The sequence below is a fragment of the Carlito syrichta genome, unplaced genomic scaffold (genome assembly GCF_000164805.1).
Source record: "Carlito syrichta isolate Samal-C Ts95f unplaced genomic scaffold, Tarsius_syrichta-2.0.1 Scaffold314837, whole genome shotgun sequence".
In the NCBI taxonomy this organism is placed as follows: Eukaryota; Metazoa; Chordata; class Mammalia; order Primates; family Tarsiidae; genus Carlito; species Carlito syrichta.
The window spans coordinates 606,581-621,006 of NW_007258933.1; the positions used below are offsets into that span (position 1 = coordinate 606,581).

The 14,426-nt window shown below is 38.4% G+C and overlaps 1 protein-coding gene across 2 annotated transcripts in view; it reads right to left on the reverse strand.

Annotated features, from left to right (window-relative positions):
* The window catches only part of NARS2 (asparaginyl-tRNA synthetase 2, mitochondrial (putative)), a 136,976-nt gene that overhangs the window by 36,958 nt on the left and 85,592 nt on the right, over positions 1 to 14,426 (reverse strand). For both annotated transcript variants that reach the window (XM_008072060.1, XM_008072061.1), the window contains 3 exons: positions 13,751 to 13,883; positions 5,815 to 5,913; positions 5,665 to 5,702 (listed from right to left, as the gene is read on the reverse strand). In XM_008072060.1, the coding sequence (XP_008070251.1) occupies positions 5,665 to 5,702; positions 5,815 to 5,913; positions 13,751 to 13,883 (270 nt within the window). The remainder of the gene's footprint in view (positions 1 to 5,664; positions 5,703 to 5,814; positions 5,914 to 13,750; positions 13,884 to 14,426) is intronic.

A 14,426-nucleotide genomic window follows, 5' to 3' on the forward strand; every position in this document is an offset into this window, starting at 1 on the left:
AAGTGATTGCCCCCTTATACAGGCGTATACCAAAGATACTGCCCCCTTATAAAGGCATATACCAATTTATGTCCACTTGCGACAAATGAAAACGTCAGCTCTCTTGCAAACTGAAGGGAAAATACTGCAGCAACACTTTGGATGATTAAAAAAAAAAATCTATGAATTTTCTAAAGGACTTTGAACTCAAAAAATAACTTAGCACTAATTTATTCTCTTAAGCAAAAATGAAGTTCATACCTATAATAACTAACTAGGAAGAGTTGTGTTGTGTCTTACAGTACAAGTAGATCTCCCAAAGCTATGATTTAAATGATTTTTTCCCCAAGATGAAGATTGCATTCAAATTAAAATCTAGCATTATATAATAGGTAATTTTTAAGGTAATTATGATGGTTGGTAGTCGTGCTGTTGGTAGTAGTAGTAATTTTAAACAATAATAATTTTAGTTTAGGGAAACTATAGTTTAGGGAGCATCAGTAACTTTTCAAAGATTACTCATATAAGGTAAGTAGTAAACCCTGATCTGCTGACTCCAGAATCTAAGTTTTTAACAGTTAAGATAATGTCTAAAGAATACATGAAGTTTCATGTGTTTAATCAAAACAAAAGATAATGGGTGCTGGGTTCTTCCTTTGACTCTACCACTTACTAGCTATGTAAGTCACTTCAACTTAGTGAAAGCATGTTATTAAATGTAATGTGTTATACAAATATTGAAAAAGCATTTGTACTTGTAAAATAAGGAGATTGGATTATCTTGTCTAAAGTTCTTTTCTGCTGAGACATTCTATTGTTCAACTGTATCAACTACTTGGTATGCTTTATACTCTATATTTCACTGAGAAATATAAGAAAAGTCAAAATAGGAAGCAGTAAGATTTTGTACGTTGGTAAGTTATGGTTTCATTATTAAGAAGAATGACTCTCACATCTAAATATCTTGTTCTTCCAGATCTTCCATTCCACTCCCCTGCTCACCTAAATTTGAGGCAGAACTTTCAAGTTCAAATTACAGTTCTGACACTGGGTATCCTTAATGGCTTTCATCAATTCTTTCAACTAAATATTTTTCTTAATATGACTAAAGAATAATATTTCTTCTCCTTTCTAGAAACTACTTCCAAAGTGCTTTGAGAAGAGAAAAAGACATCGTGATACCGCATGACACAGAATCAAACTATCTTCATAGTTCAAACTTTTCAATGTTGAATAAAGAAAATTCATTATTCTGAAGCTGTGAGTAAAACTGCTAAGCTAAAGAGATCATTATTGTCATTCTTTGCCTCAGATTCACACAGACAAATGAAGAGCAAATAAAAAAGGTAAGTATTCTATATTTTCAAAACCTTAATACTATAAAGGAAATGTAATATAATGGAATTCTATTTTTGCTTAATAAAGGCTAACTTCAATTATTACACAAGTTTCTTAAATAGCATATTTTCACATAAAACAATTATAACAAGTACTGAAGAACACACTTATCAAATCTACTGATTCAAAAGAATACGAGTCATGGTATCTCTACGTGGACTCAATAATTAATAATGTAGTCTGCATAAAGGACAAGAGTTTTTTTGTTTTGCTGTCTTCCTGTTTTTTTCTTTCTGCTTTACTTTTAGGATTAACTCAAAGATAGATTCAGCTACACCTATATTTTCAGGAATTTCAGAGTCCATGTTTTGAAGAGCATGAAGCAGCAGAAGGGGGATGACGAGGTGTTAGAGAGGGCACTGCCACACAAACTACAACTCAACTTGCTACCTCCAATGATATTAATTTAATTATCACCACCACCACCATCCCTCTATGCTCTTATTGGTTACGCTTAACATTTTAACATGTATGTCTGGCTGAACAAGTCTAAAGTTAGTCAGTATCTCTCCTTTCCTTTCCAACAACACAGGGACTAATACGCTTCAATTAAGAACATCCCTCTCCAGTTTTATGTTATTGCTGCCCAGTATTTTATTTCTAAGGTAACAGTTATTTTCTTTCAATAATGTGAAGATATTATTTTATCATTCTCTTCTCTTGTGTTTCAGAGTTTGGACTATGAGATTACCTTCAGTGGAGTTTGTTTTTGAGAATATCATGCCACCAGAATTGAAGGTGTAAACCTCAAGATTAGTTTTGTATTTGCTTCTACAAGTACTCCAGAGTTAAATCACCAACCCAAGACAACTTTTTATTTTAATGTCCTGGCATGAGAATTCTTGACTACACAGGAAATATAAATTTAAACTCCGGGCTCACTTAAAAGCAGACTGTGGCTGCAAATTCTCAATGAAAACTATTTTTTGTAAACTCCCTATGTTGACTAGCTGAATTTTCTGCTTGTTTGCATGTTTTCTCAGGCTGGTCTCGAATCCCTGGGCTCAGGGAGTCCTCTTGCCTCCGCCTCCCAAAGTGCTGGTATTATAGGCGTGAGCCACCACACCTGGCATGTTTGCATGTTTTCTAATTGGCCCCTTCATTAAGGGTATTGTCTTTGGACAGTGCTAGTTTTCTTTATATGTGTATATGTGTGTATATTTCGGGGGATATCTCAAATCTAATTTATTATGCTTCAGTCTCATGTCCTTTCATGGATGTTAAAATCTCTGGTTTCAGACTGGAAAATTGCCCTTCATCTTCCCTAGCCTCCACCCTGAGAATCCTCAGCATCATGTCAATTATGCATACTACACTGGTCTTTGGTTCCTTTCTTCATTTCTAGCATCTGGAACTTCTCTTTCTAGCAAACTCAACAAAGCATTTAAAGGATTTTATAATATAGTAACTATCATTTTTAGATGTTTTGTATTCTGTAGCAAGAGTTGCTCAAAATAGTATGGTCATTTGATCCATTCAACAACATAAGATAGCTAGTTGGGTTTTGTGAGTGGGCTATGCTGTTGGCTGCTATCTCTGATTGAGCACCACTGCTGGCAGGAACATAGAGCTACCATCAAGATTATGTACTGGTTGCTGTAATTCCTGTCCCCTTTTCTGTTCCTTCCTGACCCCAGGGAGTCTAGCCTTGACTTTGCTCCCAGGGTTCCCCATGAATGAGACAGGAATGCGCCTCCTGGGAAGCATCTCAGAATACTGTGGAAGCTGAATAGCTGTCTCCAGCTCTCTCTTTTCCCACTGTAGAAACCATGGGCCCAGAGGAATCCTCTCTGTGTGGCACTGTGCCAACCTGGAGGAGAAGGAATGCAGTCAAAGTAAGGGCATCCTTTCTTACTCCTCTAATGCAGTTTCTTCTGTTGTCCATGCCAGTATCTCAGTTTCATTCCCAGATTTCAAGATTTTCACAAAGGCATTCTTGTCTGTGGATACTTGGACTTCCCATGGAGGGGAATGAAGTCCGGGACCTTCTACTTACCATCTTGCTGACGTCCATCTCCCCATACTTTATTTTATTTTATTTTTTTAGTTGGAGTCTCACTCTGTCACCCAGACTGGAGTACAGTGACCGCTCCCGGCCACCGCAGCCCCGACCTGCTGGGCTCCGGCGATCCTTCTGCCTCAGCTTTCCGAGTAGCCGGAATTACAGGCGTGCGCTACCATGTCCAGCTGATTTTTTGATTTATTGTAGAGATGAGGTCTTGCTGCCCAGGCGGGTCTCGAACCCGCGGGCTCAGGCAATCCACTCACCTCAGCCTCCCAAAGGCACGGGATTACAGGTTGAGCCACTGAGCCCGGCCCCATACTTTATTTTTAAACCATAAATAATTTGTATTATGCAGAATGAATCATAATGATGACAATAACTGAAATGGCATAGCCCATGAGGTCATCTCCCGATCTTAATATTTTACAGACAAGGATTCCAAAGTACGAGAGCTAAGTGATAGGTAAGGGTCATAAGGATGGTGGGGGAACTACAGCTACTCTACCTTTAATTCCAGTACCCTTTCAAATATGTCAAGTGGTTAACAGCATCAGCTTTGAAATCAGATGAACAGGAGCCTGAATTTCCATTTCATCTTTTACTTGTTTAATCTCTTTGTACTGATTCTCCACTATAGAATGGAAATAAAAACTACTCAGAGTTGTTGTAAAGTTAAAATGCACTACGAATGTATGTAAAGTTTATCACTGTTTGGCTTATCATAAATGTTCAATGAAAGGTGGACAGTATTTTTCCTATCTTGGACCTTATTTATTAGATAGGAGTTGGAGAACTAGGATCTTCTCCCTGGTTTTGTCACCCTCACAGATTCCTTGGGAGAACCAAATTACTTCTTTCCTCTTCTACATAATTACTACTTTTTCAGACAAAACTGGACTCTACTTTTTTCAATATGTTCATATCCAGAAGAACTCCCTTGTAAACTCCAGATCCATATTTTCAACTGCCTACCCAACATTTTCAGATACTGGATATCTGAAAATGATCTAATCTTAACATGTCTTGATTCCTGATACCACCCCCTCTCCCCCAATGCCCCTGCTCTGCTACTCTTATAGCTTTTCCAATTTCAATGAATGGCAACACAGTTTTGCAACTTATGGAAAAAAAGGCTTGACTTCATTCTCTCTCTCTCTCTTTCCCACCCTCAGCGATTCTTGTTTGCTCTACTTCTAAAATATATCTGGAATAGGACACATTCTCTCACCACCATCCTGGTCTGTGATTGTTAATTTTATGTGTCAATTTGGCTGGGCCATGGAGCTGAGATATTTAGTAAAATATTCTGAATGCTTCTTCAAAGGTGTTTTTTGGATAAGATCAATGTTTTAATCAGTGGATTTTGAATAAAGCATAATAGATGATGTGGGTGAACACCATCTAATTAGTTGGCGGCTTTACAAGAACAAGGACTAACCTCCTCCTGAGAAAAAGGGAATTCTTTATTTTTAAAATTTTTTTTTGAGTTGGAGTCTCACTGTCGCCCAGACTGGAGTGCAATGGTCGCTCCCAGCTACCGCAGCCTCAACCTGCTGGGCTCTAGTGATCCTTCTGCCTCAGCCTTCCAAGTAGCTGGAACTACAGGTGCGCGCTACCACGCCTGGCTGATTTTTTTGGTTTATTGTAGAGATGAGGTCTCGCCAAGTTGCCCAGGTGGGTCTCGAACCCGTGGGCTCAGGCAATCCACTCACCTCAGCCTCCCAAGGCGCGGGATTACAGGCTGAACCACTGAGCCCGGTAAAGGGAATTCTTTAAGAAGACTACCTTTGGGCTGGAACCGCAAGTCTTCTCTGAGTCTCCATCCTGCTGACCTGCCCCATCAGATTTCAAACTCACCAAGTTTCCATGATCATGAGAGTCAACTCAAAAATAAACTTCCAAACACACCCTGGTAGCTATGTTACTCAGAAGAACCTTGAGTAATTCATGGTTCAAATCACCATTATCTTTCTATAATCTATACTGTGTATATTTTTGAAAGTTTGTCTCTTAAGCCAAATTTTGATTACTAAAGGTAGTATAATGGTTAATAATTACTACGTTCATTTATTTTTCTATGATTTGTTAATTTATTTATTTAGAAATACTGATTATCAATTTTTAACTAGAGAGACACAAGAGCTATAAAAATATTATAACATGGGTCTTGCTTCGAGTCTGGGGAATGTGGTAAGCAGCTAAATAAACAAAAATTAAAATACAGTGTGATAAATGCAATTATATAATGAATAAAGTTCAGAGAAAGTACAATATCTACTTACATTACAAAGCTGTTTTTTAGCATATGTTCTAATCTGTCCTTGATAAGAAAAGACAAAAAAGAAAAATTTTAAAATGTAATTATATATACTATATGTAATTAACATATTTTAAGAGTAGCTGTATTGAGCTTTATTCACAAAACTACTTACCTTTTGGCCAGGAGCTATGAATTTGTGACACAGTTCAACATCCTCAGGACAATTTGAGAGAATCATCATTGTTGTAGTCTTGAAGAGCTCCTCCAAAACCTAAAAGAAATAACAGAGAATCCCCTGACAAGAAAGCAACTTTGTATGAAAAACCTATTCAGAGCTCTATAAAGACTGCCTTACAGGTTTCAGCAACTGTAACTCCATTAGGTCTCTCTTTTTCTCTCATTTTTTTGTGTGTGTGTTTTGAGATAGGATCTTGCTCTGTCACCCAGGTTAGAGTGCAGTGGTACAATCATAGCTCACTGAAGCCTCCAATTTCTGACCTCAAGTAGCTGCCTCCTGAGTAGCTGGGACTATAGATGCATACTACCCCGCCTAATTTTTTATTTTTTGTAGAGACAGGGTCTCACTATGTTGCCCAGGCTGGTCTTGAACTCCTGGGCTCAAGCAAGCCTCCTGCTTTGGCCTCTCAAAGTGATGGGATTACAGGAATGAGCCACTGTGCCCGGCCCCTAATACTACATCTCTGAATGTATTACAGCTAATAATTTCAGTATTCCAGGCATCTAAATTTCTTCGGGGTGGGGAGGGGAGGGGAGAGGAGAGAGCTAAGAGGGAAGAAAAAAAGTCTGAATCTTACATTAACAGTGTCAATACTAGTATAGAAGTGAGATGTCAAATGAACAGCTGTAACATATTAATATCTCTCTAAATTTCAATAAACTCACTTGTAGAATCAGTACAATAAGTACCTAACTTATTGGATTATTGAGTGAAATAAATGAGACAATCTACTTATCAGAGTTAGCTTAGCACTTGGTTCAGAGAGGTATATTAGTTGTTGTGAAGAATAAGAACACTATGAGGCCGGGCTCGGTGGCTTAGCCTATAATCCCAGCACTTTGGGAGGCTGAGGCAAGTGGATTGCCTGAGCCTGCGGGTTCAAAACCTGCCCAGGCAACTTGGCGAGACCTCGTCCGTACAATAAATCAAAAATTAGCCGGGAGTGGTAGCTTGCGCCTACAGTTCCGGCTTCTTGAAAGGCGGAGATGGAAGGATTGTTGGAGACCAGCAGGTTGAGGCTGCGGTGGCCGGGAGCGTGCCACTGCACTCCAGTCTGGGTGACAGAGTGAGACTCCAACTTAAAAAAAAAAAAGAAGAAGAAGAACATTGTAAAAAGTGGCTCATTCAATCACTGGTAAATGAGAGCAAACTTTAAAATACAAGGAAAAAATAAGATATATCTAGATCTAAATCAATCAATCTATCTATCCATTTGCTTTGCTAAAATGTAAAGTAAAAATAACATGGATCAGCGTACAACATAAATCAGTATAAAACAGGTCATTCTGATTCTGGTCGGCATGCTGAATCACGCCCATAATCCCAGCACTTTGGAGGTCGAGGAGGTAGATTGCTTGAGCCCGGGAGTTCAACACCTGCCTGGGCAACATAGTGAGACCTCATCTCTACAATCAAAAATCAGCTAGGCATGGTGGTGTGTGCCTATAGTCCCAGCTGTTTGGGAGGCTAGGGCAGAAGGAATGCCTGAGCCCAGGAGGCTGAGGCTGCAGTGAACCATGATCATCATGCTACTACACTCCTGCCTGGGCAGCAGAGTGAGATGCCTACTCAAAAAAAAAACAAAAAAAACAAAAAAAAAGTCATTCTACCAGAGGTACCCATAGAAACTTCATGGGATAAACTTGTTCTTAGAAGAAAAAGATGGCTGAACATAGTAGCTCAAGCCTATAATCCCAGCACTTTGGGAGGCCGAGGTGAGAGCATTGCTTGAGCCAACGGGTTCGAAACCAGCCTGGACAACTTGGCGAGACCTCATCTCTACAATAAACAAAAAAATTAGCTGGGCGTGGTGGCACATGCCTGTAGTTCCAGCCACCTGGAAGGCTGAGGGAGAAGGACTGCCTGAGCCCAGCAGGTTGAGGCTGCAGTGGCTGTGAGTGTGCCACTGCACTCCAGTTTGGGCAACAGAGTGAGACTTTGACTAAAAAAAAAAAAAAAAAAAGTGGCTAGAATGGAAAATATTTCCAAAATATGTTTAATCACAACTAAAAATTTTGCTTTTCAAGCAATGAGACCATATTAGGTCCTCCAAGAGTTACACTCACAAAAATACACACATTTATAAAGTACAGGTTGCCTCAAGGGCAAGTATCTTCTTTCCTCTGTTTTATCACTGGTACACCTTTTTCAGGCTGGAAACACAGTGGCGCATAACTATCTATGAAGTAATTTACCAGATATAGGAAAACACAACTACCAAGTGACAACCAGATCTGTTTCACTTGTGGCATTCATTATAGATGTCTGCTAAATTACACTGCATTCGATTTATTTTCTTACCTTCTATTACCATGGTCATTTATCCTTCCAACCAATATGTATATCTAATATAGCAAAAGAAATTGGTGAGTGTGTGGGCATCTAAGGCACTGACAGTGTAATATAGTAATGACAACTAATTTCGGGGGTGGGAAAACAAGTTAGAATCAAAGGACTAGACAATAATAATGATACAACTGAAGGAAATAAGCAGAACTTTCTAAGGACCTTATATCCCAAGGTGAGGAAAGATGCTTAACTTTAGACTTCATGTAAAAAATATCGGGTAAACCATTAAAATAATAGAAACAGAGTCAGGTATGGTGGCTCAGGCCTATAATCTCAGCACTTTGGGAGGCAGAGGCAAGAGGATTGCCTGAGTCTGCAGGTTTGAGACCAGCCTGGACAACATTGTGAGAACTCATCTCTACAATAAATCAAAAATTGGCTGGGCATGATGGCATACACCTGTAGTTTCAACTACTTGGAAGGCTGAGGTGGCAGGATCGTCTAAGCCCAGCAGGTTGAGGCTGCAGTGGCTGTGAGCAATGTGCCATTGTACTCCAGCCTGGGCGACAGTGTGAGACTCCAACTCAAAAATAAAATAAAATAAAGTAACATAACATAAAATAAAAGAAACATAATTGCACTCCAGCCTGGGCCACAGTGTGAGACTCCAACTCAAAAATAAAATAAAATAAAGTAACATAACATAAAATAAAAGAAACAGAATGTATAAATTCTAAACCAGTGAAGGGAAAAAAGATAAGAAAAATAAAGAAAACCAGACAAATCCAATGGAGAGGAGTACAGGAATAAGAGATAACTTGATGAAAGGAGAAGAATAATAGGAGGCTAAAGATTATTTACCTTGAACTTATGTCACCTTCAGTCTAGCAGTAAGAAAAAGAAACTGCAAAGTAACTTAGTGATTTATGAAGAGTTATATCTCTCAATCACGAAACAAACACATTGGGAGGAAAAAAGAGCAGGCAGACTGGATAGTAAGACTGCCCTCTTGAGGGAGACAATACACCCACCTATACGATGAAGACTGACCACTGGGGTGGTTAAATCCATGTCTTTCATAGCAGTAAATTTCCATCAGAAGAAGAAAGTCATTGTGTCCCTAACTTTGACTTTCAGATTATGCTCCATAAATACATTTGGAAAAAAACAGAAACTTAACTGAAGGGTTAGCATAACTCAGATGTTTTAAAAATGTATTACTCAATGGCACTAAACAGTAATACTTAATTGCTTACAGCTCGTGAGAGAAAAATATCCTTTGTCAGAACATTCTGATTTAATATTTAAGAGACCACTCCATATCAAGATGATAATCTCTGCAGAATGTAAAAGGGAGAAAATTAAGAGAAGCAGGAAATTACTTTTGGAAGGAGCCCACATTTTCCTTCTGGCTTTAGGAAAAAAAGTTTATATTCCAATTAACTAAATCATTCAAGACTATATGGCTTAAGTACTACTTAAGGTGGAGTACCAAAGAAATAAGAACTCAAGTAGCAAATCATGACACCAAAACTTGTGTCTAAGTGCTTACTTATTATTAGCTTAATGAAGATCAGGATTTAGACTCACAAAATTAGTCAGAGACCTTCTTGTTTAACTATGTAATGAACTGTCCAAGCTGGGACACTTTTGAGTGAAAAATAGAAATATTAATAATTAAGCTATTTTATTTCTCTGGCTGGTCAACATGGAATAAATTGACTATGATATCTCTCTCTAACCAGTTACAACAACAACAAAAAATCTGGTCAGAATACAATGAACAACTGACTAAAGACTCAGAAAAGTAAACAATGATAGGCAAACTGGGAACTAGTCAACTTGATTAACAATCTGCAAGATGAATTTCAGTTCCATTATTCCCTCCTTTGTCTCCTGGCTTTGATTTGTGGATGAAATGTTCAGCAGTTGGTCGGTCACAGTGGCTCACGCCCATAAACCCAGCACTTTGGGAAGCCAAGGGGAGAGGACTGCCTGAGCCCACAGGTTCAAGACCAGCCGGGGCAACTTGGCCAGATCTCATCTCTACAATAAATAAATAAATAATTAGCTGGACTATGGTGGTGCGTGCCTGTAGTTTCAGCTACTTAGAAGGCTGAGGTGGAAGGATCACCTGAGCCCAGCAGGTTGAGGCTGCAGTGGCCATAAGTGTGCCACTGTACTCCAGCCTGAGTGACAGAGTGAGACTCCAACTCAAAAAAAAAAAAAAAAAAGAAATGACCAGCTGTCTAGCAGGCACAGGAAGCAAAAAGCAAAACTTCTGGGAGAAGTTTTCTCATAGAGGTTGCCAGTGGGCAGAGAGTTAGAATACAAAGCAGTAGCAAGATCAAATTGTTTCGTATCTTGATCAGAGTTATGGTAAAAGTAGTTCATACATTTTCAAAACCTAGAATTTTTCTGTATATAAATTTATGAATTATTTAAAAGACTATTAAGCCAAGAGAACGGGGTAAATCAGAACTGTTCCATGTTCAGGTTCACCCCCTCAAAAGCCACTGGACAAGTAACTGTTCATCTCTTTGAAATAGTCTAACCCTTTTTTTTTTGGTCCTTTTTTTTTGAGTTGCAGTCTCACTCTGTCGCACAGTCTGGAGTGCAGTGGCACACTCACCACCACCCCAGTGTCAACCTCCTGGGCCCCAGTGATCCTTCCACCTCAGCCTTCTAAGAAGGCAGAATAAACAGGCACACACTACCACATATGGCTCATTTTTTATTTATGTAGAGGTGAGGTCTCACCAAGTTGCCCAGGCTGGTTTTGAACCCGTGGGTTCAGGCAATCCACTTATCTTGGTCTCCCAAAGTGCTGGCATTACAGGCTGAGCCACTGAGCCCAGCCTTCTAGCCCTTTTTAATTAGTCCTGGATTTATTTTGGAATATATCTCAAATATTGCCAGTAAAAGTAGGGCAGGAAAACACTGAATGAAATGACTCTGTGTGTTCTTCTGGTTCATGTTATTTATTAATCACCAATGCTTAAGAAACTAACCTAAAATCTATCAGTTAGGGTATCTAGAAATAAAAGCAAAGAGAATGAATGAAAGAAAAAGAGAAAATGGAATAAAGAAATAACTATTTCAAACATTAAGATTAGATTTGAAAACTAATCCACTTATAATATTTACAACAGAATAAAAGAATTTCATAGATATGATAATGGAGTGCAAAGGGGAAAATCTGGAACTGAATTCTGTTCACACTTACTAAAAAGGTATGTAGTTTATACTACTTATTTCTCAGTTTTCACTAATATAACTGAGAAAATAAGTTATTCTGCAACCCTGGGATATGATAAAAAATAACTATAGAGCAAAGATTTAAAAATGTTTAACAAATTATAAAATGTACACGCTGTTTTTGTAAACTTTCACTTGGTAACTATGCTGGGGCAGTGGGAACAGGGTCAAGGTAGAAACACTGAGGTAAAATGTGGTTTTATTCCTGACAATATTCTCACTGCCTGAGCGAAATAATAATACAGAATTGGGAGGTGGGCTCAACTGAAAGCTGCTTAAGGAAGCACACTGACTCATTGTGAGGCTCAGGTTCGGAACCCCTACAATCCAGAACAGGGTTATTTAACAGTGGTACTACTGACATTTTGGGTCAGATAATTCTTTCCTGGGGAGGGGAGGGCTGCATTGCAGGCTGTTGAACAGCATCCCTGCCTTTACCCACTACACGCCAGCAGCAACCACTCTCCCCCACACCCTGCCCACCCCCTGGTAAGGACAACCAAAAAGTCCCATGGAGACACTAATTGAGAATAACCAGAGGGAGGTATTAACAGGGTATAAAAGTAGATGCTATATGTGTGTCCAGTACACCTTTTCAGGGCCAAGTGCCCTATATGGGAATCTGAGAAGGTTAACACTGGTGGTTTATAGTTGAGTCCCTCTTCAGGAATTGTCCAGGTCCAAGGGCACTGCCTTACTCAAGGTTATGCCCCTTCCAGTGACTGGCTGACTGTGCTGAGGGAGGCTTTCATATGGGACAACTGTAAAGGACCATTCTAGTTCCAAAGTTCCTCACAGACTAGACTAAGGCATCTGTAAATGTATCATAGTTCAACTTTTCCCTCTAGCCATTGCTACTGTCGTCCTTTCCTTACAAATGATGTTCTCAAGAATACTCCCAATAGGCCCCAGTTCACGAATCTCTGCCTTAGAGTTTGTTTACTAGGAAAGCCAACCTAAGGGTAATAAAGTAATGAGTCTGTTCTATTTGTAGTATATATGTTATTTAATTTTAAGTAAAAATGGGACATTTACTAGATGAATAAGAGTAGAAAGACATATAAAAGAACAGAAAGGAGAGCTGATGAAAATGACAAAAATAAACACCCTGTAATTACAAAACCAAACTAACCAACATGCTATTGTATAAAGAATTAATAATAGTAACAGTTAACAATTTCTGGGTATTCACTAAGTGCCATGCACTATGCTAAGTGCTTTATACATTATTTGTTTGATACCCTCAACCATACTATAAAGTAGGAATTATTATTCCCATTTTATAGATGAGGAAATTGAGACCCAAAGAAATTAAGTCCCTAGCCTAAGGTCACACAAGTAAGTGGTAAGAGCTAAGAAACAAAACCTATTTCAGGGTTTGTGTGCTTTATCTAGATTATGTCCACAGCCTCCTAACAAGGTCTCCTACTCTATTTTAAATCATTCTCTAATTCATTCTTCATATTGTTGCTAAAAAGATGTTTCTAAAATATAGCTCTGACCATACCTTCTCAACTTAGAACCTTTTCTCCTTGACCTTTTGGATAAAGTTCAAACTCCTTAACATGGCATTTAAACTACAAGGTTTTTCATGATCTGACTCCTGACTATCTCTACAGCCTTTCCCCTGACTCTCCAACTGACCTCTGATGTCTCCTGTGAATGCTTTCTAATATAGCTGTATAAATGTTTATACAACTATTGCAAATGTTTATACAACTATAAAGATGTTTTATTTATTTTCCTAGCAAATAAGATCTACTGTTTACTGAGTCTGCTTATGTTCCAGATCCTGTACTAGGCACTTTATTTTATATACATGATTTACTACTCATAACACTCTTATGAAATAAGTATAATTATTCTCATTTTATAGTTGGGACTCTAAAGATTATGAAAGTTAGCTAATGACAGAGCTGGGATATAAACTGAAATCTGACTCTTATACTTTATAAACTATGACACTAAAGGTATTCAATAAGTGTTAATTAAATTAAGTAGTTATCGGCCAGGCATGGTGGTTCATGCCTGTAATCTCAGTACTTTGGGAGGCTGAGGAGGCGAGAGGATTGCCTGAGTCTGTGGGTTCGAGACTAGCCTGGGCAACGTGGTGAGACCTCATCTACTGCACTCTAGCCTGGGCGACAGAGTGAGACTCCAACTCAAAAAAAAAAAAAAAAAGAAAAAGAAAAAGAAAAATTAAGAAATTTTCCATCATTTTCATTTTTTGCATACCTGTAATGCATAGCTGTTCAAGATAAAAATACACGCAGAAGAATTTTAAAGTCACAGATACCTGGTATTTAAAAATTTGTATACCTACCTGCATGAGATCTTGAAGGCTCTCAATAAATGAAATCTCTGCTTCTACCATATAAAACTCTGCCAGGTGTCTACGGCTCTGAGAATTTTCAGCTCGGAATGTTGGACCAAAGGTAAACACTTGAGTAAAAGCTCTGCAATTCAAGATTAAGAGTATAAAAATAGGATTCACATGATTACTTTTAAGTATTTAAAACACTCAGTGAGCTCCTAAGGGAAAAAAAGTTAGTGGCTCTGTCTTGTCCACAAACTCACACATATTTGCTACTGTATTTCTCTAATGGGTGATAATAATAGTTTCATTAAAAAATGTTACATTTATAGAACCATTTTTATCCTGAAGGAATTTGCAACTGCTTCACAAGCCCTATGGTTTACTAAATATAGAAACATAACCACTTCTGGGTGTACTTTGCTGCAGCTGCCTTAAACAACACGCAACTACATTTCACAGCAATCAAGAACAAAGTAAAGAAAAAATACCACAGTCCAAGAAACCACACAGAGAATCTAGATAGTAAGAGGGAAAACTAGAATTTCATGTGGATAAGGTGTACTCATGAAAAAAAAGTCAGATATGTACACAATTCACCTTGCTCAAAGCCTACCCGAATCTTTCACAACCACCTAAATCTGCCCTCACCCCCTAAAATGTGGGGGTGAGGGCAGATTTTTGA